We start from the raw sequence: 16,935 nt of genomic DNA, 5'->3' as shown, positions 1-16,935 counted from the left end.
GATCTACCGCCAGCATTCTTCTTGAAACTAATTCATGATTTTGAACATGAAGTTTCCCGCGTGCCTACTGAAAGCATCAATACAAGTATACCAGAAAACCATGTTCTGCATGAGTTTAAAGACCTTACGTTCACAACCAGTCATACCTTATCCACTTGAGGCATTCCCTGGTGAAGGTCTTTATGACAATCTCTCCAACTATGATTGGAGAATCTTCAGAGTTTTGTCATCATGGTAAGGATGGTACAGATGCAAGCATCAAGTGCATCCCAACTAATCCTCTGTCACTGCCTCCGACATCCGGTACTCGATCCAAAGCTAAGTTTCACATGATTAGAAGTCGCAAAAACTCGGACATGATCCATCGCTCCTGTCCGCACTTGCTCGAATCTCATAAGCCAGATCTTTAAAATTCCTGGCGATGATGATAGTCTTCGGGCAACCTAATCGCCTCATCATCGTCTCTTAAAAAGGTCTTATCAATCCTACAAGGATAACCCATAGTCTTATTACTATCTCCCAAGTCTCTTTGCATGCTGCTCTGATAACAATAAATGTACCGACCCAACCCGGATCCACTACCTAATTAGAGTTTAGAGCATAATTCAGCATGCATTTAAATAAATCACAGCAGAAGACTTAAATAAAAGCAGACCGACATAATACAACCGGTTTAATAAAACACATATACAACCCAATCGAATTAAAAAAAACCCAAGGGGAAAAAAACTTACAGCTAATCCTGCTGTCTTCAAGGGTCATTGGTCTCTCCAAGCTCCTCCAGCTCATCCCTGCACCTACACCTACCCCGTCGAATGGGGTGTCCAGACATATAGAAAATACTGAACGTGAGCGACTACGCTCAATACGGAAGCAATGATATATAAAATATATGCAGCACATAAATGACTTTAAAACAGGATCAAAGCAGTCTACTCAGGGGCGCCATGAATATACAGGGCCGTGCTGGATAGCTAGTCCACGGGGCCGCTCCTATATTCACCTATCCACTATAGCGTCTACTCCACCGTTGTGGTCGCTCCTAATGATAGCAAAACCGGGGGCTGAGTGTCTCGAGACACGAATCCATAAGGAGTAACTCATCACCGATGAAAACTGTAATGACTCACATCATATCATATGCAGTCTACCGTAAAAACATGCATGTGCTAAAGCCGTAAAACATATAAATCACATAGCACATACTCATGCAACACATATAATATATATCATGTTGGCCATCTTAGTCAGTACTTACATACCTTACTACAGGCGGTCCTAGCAGTACCACTCTAGGTTCTAAGCCTAACATCAACTCTACAATGAAAATACTCATGTATCATTCATTAAGCTCTAAAAGTCTTAACTAAGATATTGCATACTCCTAAATAATTTAAGAAAACCATAGCTATACCTGCGTCCGTCGTCAGCCCACCGATGGCGATTGCCTCAAAACTTATGCACAACTCCACTACGACGCCAGGATCTCTCCGCCACTTCTGGATTCCCAATATGCCACCTAGAAAGCCTAATACTAACTAAAGGAAGATAGGAGAGGAGAAAATGGTGCACTTGAGAATGATCTCGGGTGCCCCTTTCATAGACAACGTTCGGATCGTCCGATCCCATGTTCGGATCCTCCAAACCAGTTCGGAGCGTCCAAACCCTCCGTCCAAACATCCTCAACCAACCACATGTCTAGCTTCCAGAGGACGCCTGCCGACACGAGTTCGGAGCCTCCGATCCATCTTCGGATCGTCCGAACTCACCCTTGTGACGTCACCAATGTCGTATTATTCCGAGACAGCTGGCCATACACGTTCGGATACCCCGAACTGACTTCGGACCGTCCAATCTCTTCAGACCCTCTGATCCTTGGCTCTGTTCCCAGTTCGGATCCTCCGATCCCTCCGAACCTTCGAAACCTTCCCGACCATTTTCGAGTATTCTGGACCCATTTTTGAACTCCATTAATCCATCAGTAATTTTCTTAATCATGTTTTGTTAATCTAAACATGATCACATGATTAATTACTCATTAATCGTTAATTCTGGATGCGGGTCACTTAATTGAGGAAAGAAGAGTGGAATGGGGCGGCCAAGCTTAGGGATTTTAGGGTTATTTGGTGTGAGTGTGTGTGTTTGTTATATTTAATTGTAGTGTATGTATATGTATTAGTATGTGTATGCATAGGTAGGTGGTGTGAGTGTAGGGTGGGTACAAAAATGTTTTTTTCACTTATAAAAGTCCTACTATCCTATTACAACTTTAGGCTTAGGATTTTTTCACTCATTTTCAATTTCTAAGTTTAAAATATTTAATTTAAATATTATGAATAGAATTTCACTAGTCCAGGTCCAAAAAGGCAAATTTTAAGGAAATGTCTGGAATTACGTGCAAGAATGCACTTACGCAATTTTTGTCAATCGGAAATTTATAAATAAAGTTTTATTTTTTATTTTATTCAACTCTCATGAATTTTAGGCCATGAAAATTTGGAATATGAGATCTTTCCGTCGTGTCCATCTTTACCGCGTGCCGGGGCCGAAGGTCACTATTTTCAAGTATCTCAAATAAATAAATTTAAATATTTGAGCAATTAAATTCTAAGGAAATTTAAAGAATTTAAATCACCATAAATTTTAGAAATTTAAATATTTTGGCTAAATTAGGCATGAAATTTAAATTATGAAACTTAGACGTCACAAAAAAATAAACATTTGAAAGAATTTAAACACTAATTTAAAAATTAAAATCAATACTTAAAATATTTTGATGTCGCGGTAATAGGCAAAACATTTAAATAATAAAGCGAACGATTAAAATAATTTAAATAAACTAAATAATTTTTTAAAAGTCATGTACATAAATACACAAGAGGAATAAATTTTTTTAAAAGACTTGGACAATTAAAATCATTTATTAAATAATTAATACAATAAAAATCATTTGAATGAATAAATTAACATTTTATTAACAAATAATTCAGATGAAAAAATTTAAATCGATTAAGCTTGAAATAATAATTATAATATTTATTTAATTTAATGCATGTGATTTAGTATATTGGATTTTAGGTTCTATAGATACTGTGCTTAATATCTACTTACCGATTAAGCTTAACACATATAATATAGGACTCGAGCTTCTAAGAAATTCCCAAGTTTCCAAAATAAGTACAACCAAACACTCACTTTCCTAAACATAATAGCTTTAATAAAAGGGTTTTCTCAAAAACATTTCATGATGTTCGGTTCAAAATTTTTTTACATCCTTAGTCGTAGTCAAAGCTCCGCCAAGAATCATTGAAAGATATGCTTAAAAGTTTTAAATAAATAATTTATGCACAAAATCTATATATAAAAAAATACATGCTTTCGAAAATTATATTTTCGTTGCTAAAACATTTTCTTAAATTTTTTCTCACAAGTCAGCGAATGCTTCAAAAATATTTTTGTATGTAGACAAATAATTTCAAACATCATTTTAGAAATGACAGATTTCAATGGAAGTTGTTGCCCAATTCTTAATCGACTCACTAGACTTGCTCAAGTTTCTAAAATCATTTAACTCTCTTCCAAAAATTCTTAGGTCCGACCCTCTACCAAAACTCCTCTACGAATCTCAAATTATGACTTATACCCAAGAATCAAATTTCAGACCTTAAACTCGATAAAGACAGAAACTTAAATTGCTGATACCTCGACTTTAGACAAACTACTGCAACTAGAATAACTGCATCTATTAATCATATAGTAACAACTTAAAGTAACAAAACTTAAATGTTCGGCAGCCACTAGAAAAATCCATGAAAATCCAATAATTGGACAACAACAATTTCTTAGTGACAGCAGCCTAGCAGAACCAATTAACAACTTCGTGTACTGCCCAAAGCAAGAACTCACTTCTCAAGTCATACCCCTATCACACTAGCATGAATCTTAAACACTAAGACAAGCCCTGGGCCACACTACCGAATCAAAACAAAATCCAAAGACCCGGACAAACTTTAAATTCCACCAAAACGTCCTCCAAAATGCAGGGCAAAAGAAGGAACAAGAAATTGACAGCAAAGAAATGCCTTGGCAGAAGCTTAAAATCTCAAGTTAAAATTAAAGGGTTTTGACCAAACTTATATATATCCCTAATCGGTTGACAACCAAGAAGCTCATTAAGCAGAACTTAATCCTTTCTTGACGGCACTTTCCTTCTCTGACAGCACTAAGTCTCGCTTTACAACTCTTAACCAATCAAAACCTTCAAACAAATATATTTTGTCAGCAACTTAAATGAACATCTAGACAACAACCGAAAAGAAATATTTGTGGCAACAAAATCCTCACTTCTTTATAGCAAGAGCCCCATATTTACAACAACAACCTTGCACCTAACTCCCGAATACCATACTATCAGCCCCAACAAAGACAAGAAAATTGTCAATCCTCCAGTCCAGTTCCTACCACGACATAAAACAAGGTGAATTTGACAGAAATCCCACGCTTTCACCGCAACCTTGGCAGTAATACCGCAACTAATTATAGCAACCACTACACTAACTAACAATTCACCATGACCAATACCTAAAAAATACGGCAACTTCCAGAAACAATTAAAAGAACATCCCAATTTATTTGATAGCGAGGATCCTCAAGCAACATAAAAGAAACATGATCACAACATAAATTGTCATTCATCATCCAAATCCCAAGATTTGGATCCCTGCATCTACTACTCAAGCACCAATCCAACCAAGTCTAACCCTTCCTAACACGCTAACTGACTCATAATATAACCCAATTCAGACGCAACATAACAATTGAAAGAATCCAAAAATAGTACCACAACTGGCTTAATCTAATGGCTTGCTTAACTCGACTTCTAGACTCTTCTCTACTCAAACCAATTCTTCGCCAACACTTTAGCTTACGCCTCAACTCACCACACTTAATTCTTGACTGCTTACAACTAGATCAGCAATCCCTAAAAACTTAAGAACACAGTCACAAGTTACAACCAACCAACCCGAATCCTTCATCGACTCAACTCTTAGACAAAAGGACTCACTCACAACAGTCCAAAACATGACTTGCAATACTCCCAACACAACAGCAACAACCATTGAATAAGATCAAGAAAAATAAACAATTCTCATCGGCGTCAAACAATGCAAAAACGAGAATCAAAATATCAAGGAAATGAAAAAAATTTCATTTAAAACTCGATTTTTTTCCATACACGCAAATCATCAATACCAAAGCTATGACCTCTTGGTGTAGTACAAAAGGTAGAAGCATGCATTTTTAAATAGATTTGAATCTATCAATTGTAGCTATAACTATATTCTAAACTGATCGAGCTTTACTTGCACTATGAATCTCAGAAAATAATTGTATCTCGCAAGCTCGAGATAATCGCAAGTGCACGATGCAAATTATAATATAATATGTGAATATGAGTATCGTCCACAGGGACTAGTGCACAATTTCTACCTAAATACTGATCCTTATTTCACTTTTACGAAAAATGAGTATTGTTTTTATTAACTACTTAATGACAAGAGAATTAATAAACTCAGAAATAAATACAAATCTAGAATTGAATCAATCTTAGTGAATTAAATTCAAATGATGGAGATAATGTTGAGATTGTCGGGTCACCTTCCCCTAGTCGACTCTGAAAATTGCTTCCAACAACCAATTCACGTTTTTGACAAAATTTCCTAATTCATTAACATACTCTTTCAAGTTATGCTAAACTAATTCAATGCTATGAAATAATCAAATGTCTTCAATTATTTATCATAGATTATTTCATTCACAACTTGTGGAATCCCTTAGCTTTCGACCTACTGGACTATCACTATCAACATGTACCTAATTTCATATGTCTATGTAAATTGTAGATCCATGAATCATGCTTTTTGTTCCTATCATGAAATTTTATTTCGAAATAAAACATGATATAAAAATATTGAGAGAGTTAGCTATGCTCCAACAATGCAAAACAAATCAATAGCATAATTAAACATTCATTAGAAGTCAAAAACCAATATTTGTTAGTCGACAACTGGGGTCGGATTCCCTAAATCTCAACACAAGAGGTTTAGCTACAAATAAAACTCATAACTAACATCAAAATATTTTTTTTCCAAACAAAAATAACAGAAAATAATTTAAGAAGAAGAAGAAGAGAAATTGCTTCACGATTCTTCTTTTTTACCTCCGATCCATTTCTCCAGTTTCTGATATTTTAGCCGCAAAGAGATGTGCCAAAAAGATCTCCTTAAATTCTAAAAATCAATCCCTATTTATCTCCAAGAGTCCTTGCTTTGAAATTTTCCTTTTTTTACTCAACGACCTGCGCCATGGCCTAAGAATGTCACGCTATGGCGTGAAAAGTTCTGTCTCCATTCTTCACTTTTTCCCATTTCACGCTATGCCGCAGGAAACATCACGCCATAGCGTGAAAAGTTCTATTCTCTTTTTTCACTTTTTCCCAGTTCACGCTATGGCGCAGGAAACATCACGCCATAGCGTGAAAAGTTCTGTTCTCTTTTTTCATAATTCACGGTTTACGCCATGGCGCAGGATATGGCAGGCTATAGCGTGAAAATCTCTGCCTCCAGCTTTAACACAGCACTTTTCGAGCTCCGTCTTCCATTTTTTTCCTACAAAACAACTTAAACGCATGAGTGCATACTATAAAGCTTGAAAACTCAAATTTTAAACGGAAACACGAAACAAACCACAAATCACATGGTCAATGGAACCCAAAATAATCTAACTTAGCATGCATTTTTGGGTTCTATCAACCCCCTCATACTAGCCTTTTGCTCGCCCCGAGCAAAATAGGTTAAAGCCAAAACACAAACTTGCAGTTCAAAAATACATAATTTTTTTTTCCAAAACGCCTCAGAGAGTGACAGCGAACATTTTCTTTTTCTTTTCAAATTAAATTCAAGCAATGCATCCCTACAAAGTTCTCACATTACACCCTTGAGAGAGAAGTAGACGTGTGTGTGTGTGATATTGATCCTAATGTCATGTATTTCGTGCTAATCCAGTTGCCCCAGATGGCTAAAGTGACATGTCAACACAAGTATAGTTTCCACACGCATCTCTTCAACCGTCACTGACTAAACACAAGTGATTATTTGTCTTGGGGTATGGGATATAAAAGATTGGAAGAATATGCACAATGAAGAGGGTACAACATCCATTATTTAACACAATCAGATTTTTCATCCGATATCCTCTACACCTTACATTCCCACCTTTTTGCCTCGAATTCAATTCCGAATTCATTAATTTCATTAGGCCGCCCCTCTCCTTACTTTCTCCATCCTCTGTTTCTTTTTGCAAGAAACCATCACTGTACTCCATCGGATATAGATTTGGTTTGGGACAGGAGTAAAAGAGAAAATAGCCAAAGACATTTATCAAATGGAGTTTAATGATTATGCAGGGTACACTCCATTATTTTTCAACTAAGCTAACCAAGAAACTCAAGGATGGCTTTTTTTTATATTTTTTTTTTCATGAAAGGCTCAGGAGTTTAAACGGCTTCAACACATTTATTTGGCAATATCAGTCAGCTAAGTTCCGAGAATGCATGCCTGATTTTTGCAAGTATCTAATGTCACAAGAGCTTCTCCAGTTTAACAGTTCATCACACTCCACACACTTCATTATTCACAACAATTCGTGCAAAAGGAGGTGCACTCTCTATTCGTGGGTTTCATGATTCAAAATTTCAATGATGCTAGTCTGTCAATTACCAACACTTTCAAAATAAATTCGCATCAACCCAACATCATCACTGGCTTCTCTTTTTTTTTTTTTTTCAACTAAACACATAACAAACTAAGAAATAGAGACAACTAAACAAAATGAACTAAATGCCGAAAAATAAACAACACAAACAACTAACACAAACGCACGATGAGTCCCCCTCATACTAAGACTCTGCAGTGTCCTCACTGCGACCGAACTAAAACACAAGAACGAGAAACCAAAAAATAAAAACAGAAAGAAAATAAAAGCAAAACTCCCCTGGCGGTGGATCAATCCTCCTCCTCTTCTTCGTGTTCTGGTGGTGGGACGCCTTCTTCATCAGTGTGTGGTGCTCCCAATGCAGATGGGTGAGCAAATGGCGGTGGGTACGGTGGTGGATGCGGGTACCGTGAAGCATCAAAACCAAAGTGGGTGACAATGTCACGCGTCATAGACTCAGTGGATATCATATACTGGGCATTGACCCGATCATATTCATTCCGATATGCCTGATATGCATCCTGACGCGCAATCCATGCACAAATATCATCCACCTTCTCATTGTTCATCTTCGTCTTCGTCTTCGGAGGTTGAGGTGGCGCGGAACTGGAGCTCGCTCCAATTCTAAGCTTGGTTCGATTGTCCTTCATCCCCTCATATATCTTCTCGTCGATGGCCTGTAGCGGTTGGATCCATTCATCATCCACACCCGTGTCAACATTGGCCAAAGCGCACAACTCTGTAATGATAGTCGGGAAAAATAGCTTCGATTTTGGGTTGTGGGCGTATTGTAGAATCTGGCTTGAGATAATGCGGCCAACATTGATTGGCATTCCCTTCATAATTGCGAACAACAAAACTTCCCGGTCCATATGAACTTCGCTAACATGGGACACGGGCTTCAACCGGCAAACCAAAAAAACATACCACAATGACGGCTTAATCTTAATATACATGGCCTTAAAATTCAAAAATTTGACGGGATCACTCCACATTACCCCATCATGAGCTAAATCCCGCATAATCGCCATATAATCCGGTTCCGCACAAAGTGCATCATACTCACTCGTATCAACTGAGGGCAATCCAAACAACTCGTTAATCTTTTCCTCTCCATAATTCACCCACTTTCCTCTCACAAACACCATCCGTTCCTTGCCCTCTTTAGCATTGGCATAGAACTCCCGGACCAATGGTATAACTCCCGCTTTCGGTTGAGCACAAAACAAGTTTCAGTTTCTATCTTCTATGATATCATGGATATAACACCCTATCCCAGAATTTGTAGACAAATGAAAGCCCCTCTCGGGCCATAGATTACGATTAATCTTAGAATGATCATACCGGTTCTTGGCCTCTTGGGAAACAAACTTACCCTCGATAACTGATGAAGAAGATGATGAAGAACCCCCAACCTTAGCTCTTTTTGGTCCCATGAAGAAATTGAAGCTTGGAGTCTCAAAATTTGACCTTCCACACTGTTCTAGACTTCTAGGAGTAAGACGAGGCGTTAGGGAATGTTGCTTGGAGCTTCCTCACCGATCAAAACCTGAGAATTTGAGAGATTTGGGCGTGAATTGACGGATTTTTAAGATGGGGAGGGGCTTAGGGTTTGAACAAAAGGGAGAAATTAAGAGAGGGGTGAGTGAAAAATGAAAAGGGGGTCTGCGTTTTTTAATCCGCAGATCTATCGCGCCGCGGCGTGACTTTAAAAAATGGAATCCCGAACTTTTCACGCTATAGCGCAGGAACATCACGCTATAGCGTGAATGAAAAAACTCAAACCAGTGAAATTCACGCCCTGGCGGATGAAGTATCCCGCCTAGGTGTGCTCCGGGCCCTTCAAAACCTTTTTTTTTTAGCATAATTAAAAAATAAAACGACACCAAATGGTAATAAAAGGTTCAACTGAAATAACAAACAGGGGATGAAGAGATAGTTCTCAATTTATAGTCTAGAGCTTGACTTTGTTAGAATTAGATTTATGCGGTCTCTGACTGGAACAGAGTTGTTCCAACTTTCGGCTCAAAGTGCTCGCCCATGTAGTGCTTCAGGCATTGAGCATTGACAGTGAACTTCTTATCTTTGGAGTTGGTCAGTATAATTTCTCCGGAAGGGTAGGTTTTTTTAATGACAAATGGTCCAGACCATCGCGATTTTAGCTTGCCTGGAAACAACCTCAACCTTGAGTTAAAAAGCAACACCGCGTCTCCCTCTTTGAATTCTCTTTGCATGATGCGCTTGTCATGACTTCTTTTCGTGCGTTCTTTATAGGATAGCGCCAGATCATATGCTTTATCACGGAATTCTTCCAGCTGGGCCAACTCTAATAGTCTCTTTTCACCTGCAGCTACAAAATCAAAATTTAGTGATTTAATCGCCCAATATGCTCTATGCTCCAATTCAACAGGCAGATGACATGATTTACCAAAAAGTAACCTATAAGGTGCAGTGCCTATAGGTGTCTTGAAAGCAGTGCGATATGCCCATAGGGCGTCATCTAACCTGACAGACCAATCTTTTCTACTTGTGTTCACCGTTTTTTCCAAAATTCTTTTTATTTCACGGTTTGACACTTCCACTTGCCCACTGGTCTGGGGATTGTATGAAGTAGAGATCTTGTGCGTGACACCATATTTTGCCAAAAGTTTTTCAAATAATTTGTTGCAAAAATGTGTCCCACCATCACTAATGATCACCCGTGGTGTGCCAAAGCGATTAAAAATGTTTTTCTTTAAAAATTTCAACACCACATGAGCATCATTAGTTGCACAAGCCTCTGCTTCGACTCATTTTGACACATAGTCAACCGCCACCAAAATATATTTTTTCAAGAAAGATGTGGGAAACGGCCCCATAAAATCTATGCCCCATACATCAAATACCTCGCATTCCATAATATTGTTTAAAGGCATTTCATTGCGATTAGAGATGTTACCTGTGCGCTGACACCGATCACATGCAATAACATATGCACGAGCATCCCTAAAAACAGCAGGCCAATAAAAACCAGATTCTAATACCTTTGCCGCTGTTTTTGTCGGTCCAAAGTGACCACCAACCTCTCGATCGTGGCAGTGGCTCAAGATTGGTTGCATCTCTTCTTCTGGCACACATCGCCGTATCATGGAATCTGCACAGATCTTAAACAAAAATGGTTCCTCCCAAAAATAATATTTCACATCAGATAAAAAAATTTTCCGTTGGAGAAATGTCAAATTTGGTGGAAGTGTGCCTGTCACCAGATAATTAGCAAAATTCGCATACCATGGGCAATCCTTTAATGAAAACAATTGTTCATCCGGAAACCAATCATCAATATCACCATTTTTTTTCCCTGTGTCCTCACTGACACACTCAAGCCTAGAAAGGTGATCCGCCACTACGTTCTCTACCCCCTTCTTATCTTTTATTTCCAGATCAAATTCTTGCAACAGTAATATCCACCTAATCAATCTAGGCTTAGCATCCTTTTTTGCAAGTAAATATTTCAGTGCCGAGTGATCGGTGTACACAACAACTTTAGATAAAACAAGGTAGGAGTGAAACTTATCAAACGCGAATACTATAGCGAGTAATTCTTTTTCAGTTGTTGCATAATTCAATTGAGCTTCATCTAAAGTCTTACTCGCATAGTACATAGTATGGAATACCTTGTTTTTCCTCTGACCCAAACCAGCACCTACCGCCGTATCACTAGCATCGCACATTACCTCGAATGGAAGATCCCAATCAGGAGCTACCAACACAAGAGCTGTCACCAGTCGCTCCTTCAAGATCTCAAATGCCTGCACACAATTATAATTAAAGTCAAACGTTACATCTTTCATTAGTAAAGAGGATAGGGGCCTTAGAAATTTTAGAAAAATCTTTGATAAAACGCCGGTAGAAACCAGCGTGCCCTAAGAAACTTCTCACTCCCTTAATAGATATTGGTGGAGGTAGATTTTTTATGACTTCCACTTTTGCTTTATCCACCTCCATTCCCTGTTCAGAAAATTTGTGCCCAAGCACAATGCCTTCCTGTACCATAAAATGACACTTTTCCCAATTCAAAACCAAGTTAGTTTCCTCACATCGTAATAGCACCAAATGCAAATTTTTCAGACAATCATCAAAAGAAGATCCAAAAATAGAAAAGTCATCCATAAATATCTCTAGGAAATTCTCTGTCATGTCATGAAAAATAGCAGTCATACATTTTTGAAAAGTGGCGGGTGCATTACACAATCCAAACGGCATCTTCCTATACGCAAAGGTACCATAAGGGCAAGTGAAAGTTGTTTTCTCTTGGTCCTCTCGTGCAATCATGATTTTATTATATCCCGAATACCCATCTAGAAAGCAATAAAATTCATGACCCGACAATCGCTCAAGCATTTGATCAATGAAGGGGAGGGGAAAATGGTCCTTACGGGTGGCGTCATTCAACTTCCTATAATTTATGCACACACGCCAACCCGTAACCGTTTTAGTGGGTATCAACTAATTTTTGTCATTTTTTTTATCACAGTTATACCACCTTTCTTAGGAACACACTGTATAGGACTCACCCATTCGCTGTCAGAAATAGGATAGATGATACATGCGTCCAAGAGTTTAATGGTTTCAGCTTTTACTACCTCTTGCATTTTCGGGTTCAGCCTCCGCTGAGGTTTAACCACAGAAGAGTACTTATCCTCCATCAAAATTTTATGCATGCAAATCGATGGATTGATTCCCTTAATGTCAGCCACTTTCCATGCGAAGGCTCTCTTATGCTCCTTTAAGATGTGTACCAACTTTTCCTCCATCACACCTGTAAGACAAGAAGAAATAATAACAGGTAAATTATTATCATCACCCAAATAAACATATTTTAGATGTGAAGGTAAAGGTTTGAGTTCTAGAGTAGGTAGTGCATCTATGCTTGGTTGTTGAAGGACTAAATCCTGCCTATCTCCCAATTCTTCGAGTCTGAATAGCACTTGATTTTTCAATTGAGGATTAGCAGTAAAATATGCAATGATATTTTTCCTCACTTCATCAAAGTCATCCTCACATCCATCATTTATAATTGCAACTTCTAAAGGGTCTTTTAACTCATCCTGCACAAAATTATGAACAAGTGAATCCAATGCATCAATTCTAAAACAATCATTATTGTGCAGTGTGTGCTTTAGTGCATTAAAAACATCAAAAGTGATCTCCTCCTCTCCTACTCTCAATAACAACTTCCTTTTTTGCACGTCAATTAGGGCTTTTCCAGTCACCAGAAAAGGTCTGCCCAAGATCAATGGCATATCCAGGTCCTCTTCCATGTCAAGCACCACAAAATCTACTGGAAAAATAAATTTTTCCACTTTAACCAGCACATCTTCAATTATTCCTCGTGGATACTTTATGGATCTATCTGCCAGTTGCAGAGAAACTCTTGTAGGCTTTGGTTCTCCCATTCCAAGCTTCCTAAACACAGAAAATGGCATCAAGTTAATGCTGGCACCCAAATCACAAAGAGCCTTATGAAAAACCACATCACCAATCATGCAAGAGATAGAAAAACTCCCTGGATCTTTCAACTTCGGTGGAATTTTGTTTTGCACTAATGCAGAACAATTCTCAGTTAAGTTGACCATGGCATGCTCCTCTATTGTTCTCTTGCTTGCTAAGATTTCCTTCAAAAATTTTGCATAACTTGGCATTTGCAACAATGCATCAGCAAAAGGTATATTAATATGTAACTTCTTAAACACCTCAAGAAATTTTGAAAATTGCGAATCAAGTTTCGCTTTCTTCAGTGCTGCTGTAAACGGAGGTGGAATAACAATATTAGATTTTGATGTGGGTGATTGTGTAGAGTCAGATGACTTACCTATAGATGGCTCTTTCTCACCCTCCTTCTTTTTCTCTTCGTGCTCCAACTCCTTGGTTTCCAGTTTCTTCCCACTTTGCAACTCTACGGCCTTTACTTGCTCCTTTGGATTAGTCTCAGTGTCACTTGGCAAAGTTCCTAGCTCTCGATTTGACATCCTCTTTGCCAGCTGCCCTATTTGATTTTCCAAACTTCTTATAGTTGCGTCTTGGTTCTGCATTCGAGTCTCAGTGGATGATATAAAATTTTGCATCATTTGCTCTAAACTGGACTTCTCCTCTTGAGGTTGCTTCACAGGATTTTGATTCTGATATGGCCTAGACTGATTGTTGTGACCACTCCAAGAAAACTTCAGATGTTTCCTCCACCCCGGATTATATGTATTTGAATACGGGTCAAACCTGGGGCGATTTTGGCTTCCCACGTGATTCACTGGTGCCTCATCCTGCACATAAAAAGGATTACCATCTTGACAATCTTTAGTGAAATGCTCACCTTGGCACCTATTGCAGAACACCTCCTGAATACGCATCGCAGAATTTCCTAAGCTCAATCCATCAATCTTCTTATTCATAGCCTCCAGTTGTGCTGTCATCGAAGTGAATGCGTCCACTTGATGAATTCCTGCTGATTTTCGCATCATGCTCCTCTCAGATTGAGGTTGATAGCTACTAGAGGCCATTTCCTCAAACAGTTCATAACAATATTCTGGCGATTTCTGCAAAAGATTTCCACCTGCAGCTGCATCCAACATAGTACGATTTGCAGATAGTAAACCATAATAGAAAGTTTGTACCACAAGCCAATCAGGCAACTGATGATGTGGGCATCGCCTTAGCATATCTTTGTAGCGCTCCCATGCTTCATACAACGACTCTTGTTCCCCTTGAGCAAACATAGTGATGTCGGTTCTCAGCTTCATGGACTTTGAGGGAGGAAAGTACTTAGTAAGGAATGCTTTAGCCAAATCTCCCCATGTTATGATAGAACCTGCAGGTAAACTATTCAACCACGATTTAGCTTTGTCTCTTAATGAAAAAGGAAATAAACGTAGACGAATAGCGTCATCAGTAACTCCCTGTTGTTTGAAAGTATCACAGATTTCCAAGAAGTTTTCAATATGAGCATTAGGATCATCAATGGTAGATCCACCGAATTGGACTGTGTTCTGGATCATCTGGATGATTGCCGGCTTTATCTCATACTGATTTGTTGTCACTGTTGGTCTAACGATACTCGGTCGAACATCCTCAATAGTGGGTATACCACAGTCCATCATGGATCTATACACAGGTGGATTATTAGCTTCGCCATCACCGTTATTGATGCGTGGTAGTTCGTTTTCTGCCATCTCAGCTCGTTGTTGTCTTCGTCTCTTTCGAAAGGTTCTCTCGATTTCCGAATCAAAGGGTACAAGTTTTGAGCGCAAGGATGGTAGCATGCACCACTAGAAAATCCTGCACAGGTAAGATGGATAATTCGTGAGAATATGAAGTGAAATTAAAAAAGATATCTAAGCAGAAAATTGTAAATCAAAAGTCCCCGGCAACGGCGCCAAAAACTTGACCGAGCTTTACTTGCACTATGAATCTCAGAAAATAATTTTATCTCGCAAGCTCGAGATAATCGCAAGTGCACGATGCAAATTATAATATAATATGTGAATATGAGTATCGTCCACAGGAAGTAGTGCACAATTTCTACCTAAATACTGATCCTTATTTCACTTTTACAAAAAATGAGTATTGTTTTTATTAACTACTTAATGACAAGAGAATTAATAAACTCAGAAATAAATACAAATCTAGAATTGAATCAATCTTAGTAAATTAAATTCAAATGATGGAGATAATTTTGAGATTGTCGGGTCACCTTCCCCTAGTCGACTCTGAAAATTTCTTCCAACAACCAATTCACGTTTTTGACAAGAGTCCCTAATTCATTAACATACTCTTTCAAGTTATGCTAAACTAATTCAATGCTATGAAATAATCAAATGTCTTCAATTATTTATCATAGATGATTGCATTCACAACTTGTGGAATCCCTTAGCTTTCGACCTACTGGACTATCACTATCAACATGTACCCAATTTCATATGTCTATGTAAATTGTAGATCCATGAATCATGCTATTTGTTCCTATCATGAAATTTTATTTCGAAATAAAACATGATATAAAAATATTGAGAGAGTTAGCTACGCTCCAACAATGCAAAACAAATCAATAGCATAATTAAAAATTCATTAGAAGTCAAAAACCAATATTCGTGAGTCGACAACTGGGGTCGGATTCCCTAAATCTCAACACAAGAGGTTTAGCTACAAATAAAACTCATAACTAACATCAAAATGTTTTTTTCCAAACAAAAATAACAGAAAAGAATTTAAGAAGAAGAAGAATAAGAGAAAATGCTTCACGATTCTTCTTTTTTCCCTCCGATCCGTTTCTCCAGTTTCTGATATTTTAGCCGCAAAGAGATGTGCCAAAAAGATCTCCTTAAATTCTAAAAATCAATCCCTATTTATCTCCAAGAATCCTTGCTTTGCAATTTTTCTTTTTTTACTCAACGACCTGCGCCATGACCTAAGAATGTCACGCTATGGCGCGAAAAGTTCTGTCTCCATTCTTCATTTTTTCCCAGTTCACGCTATGGCGCAGGAAACATCACGCCATAGCGTGAAAAGTTCTGTTCTCTTTTTTCACTTTTTCCTAGTTCACGCTATGGCGTAGAAACATCACGCCATAGCGTGAAAAGTTTTGTTCTCTTTTTTCATAATCCACGGTTTACGCCATGTCATAGGATATGGCAGGCTATAGTGTGAAAATCTCTGCCTCCAGCTTTAACACAGCACTTTTCGAGCTCTGTCTTCTGTTTTTTTCCTAAAAAACAACTTAAACGCATGAGTGCATACTATAAAGCTTGAAAACTCGAATTTTAAACGAAAACACGAAACAAACCACAAATCACATGGTCAATGGAACCCAAAATAATCTAACTTAGCATGCATTTTTGGGTTCTATCATAAATCCTTCACTTTGATTCTAGCGCCCAACATTCTTCAATTCAATGTTCACACAAAAATTGCAATGATACTTTAAGTCTATCCCAAGTCCTCGCACGAGTTTTGATTCGTTAATTTAACTGCCAAAACTTATGTCTATCTATCTCTAAACAAATTAATCACTTAGTTAAATTCGAATAACATCCATTATAAGAAAATAAATTGCAATGATAACACCAAAATTAATATCTCATAATGCACAAGTTAATATTTTTCGACAAACTCCTACTTCCTCATTACAATTAC

General features: G+C 38.0%; 1 protein-coding gene and 1 non-coding gene across 2 annotated transcripts; one reads left to right on the top strand and one right to left on the bottom strand.

The window, feature by feature from the left end:
- Window positions 1-9,755: 9,755 nt before the first annotated feature.
- On the bottom strand, window positions 9,756-14,975 carry LOC140877607 (uncharacterized). The gene is made up of 4 exons (XM_073281142.1): window positions 12,327-14,975; window positions 11,692-11,796; window positions 10,659-11,561; window positions 9,756-10,505 (listed from the first exon to the last, which is right to left on the bottom strand). Exons 1-4 carry the CDS (start codon window positions 14,973-14,975, stop codon window positions 9,756-9,758), a joined length of 4,407 nt encoding a protein of 1,468 aa, XP_073137243.1.
- LOC140885679 (small nucleolar RNA R71) lies at window positions 14,437-14,543 on the top strand. The gene has a single exon (XR_012151097.1). It is a non-coding gene; the product is annotated as a small nucleolar RNA R71 (small nucleolar RNA).
- Window positions 14,976-16,935: the final 1,960 nt, after the last annotated feature.

The sequence above is a fragment of the Henckelia pumila genome, chromosome 2, assembly GCF_033568475.1.
Source record: "Henckelia pumila isolate YLH828 chromosome 2, ASM3356847v2, whole genome shotgun sequence".
Taxonomy (NCBI): Eukaryota; Viridiplantae; Streptophyta; class Magnoliopsida; order Lamiales; family Gesneriaceae; genus Henckelia; species Henckelia pumila.
The sequence above is the reverse complement of the archived record's forward strand: the minus strand, read 5'-3'. Positions and strand labels throughout refer to the sequence as shown.

What these genes read in the sequence shown, in the direction of transcription:
- LOC140877607 (XM_073281142.1), bottom strand. Translation starts at nt 14,975, where the DNA reads ATGGCAGAAAACGAACTACCACGCATCAATAACGGTGATGGCGAAGCT. An exon ending in CTATTTCTGACAGCGAATGG is followed by an intron (nt 11,797 to 12,326) that starts GTGAGTCCTATA and finishes TTTATGGTACAG; the next exon opens with GAAGGCATTGTGCTTGGGCA. An exon ending in CACCAATATCTATTAAGGGA is followed by an intron (nt 11,562 to 11,691) that starts GTGAGAAGTTTC and finishes AATTGTGTGCAG; the next exon opens with GCATTTGAGATCTTGAAGGA.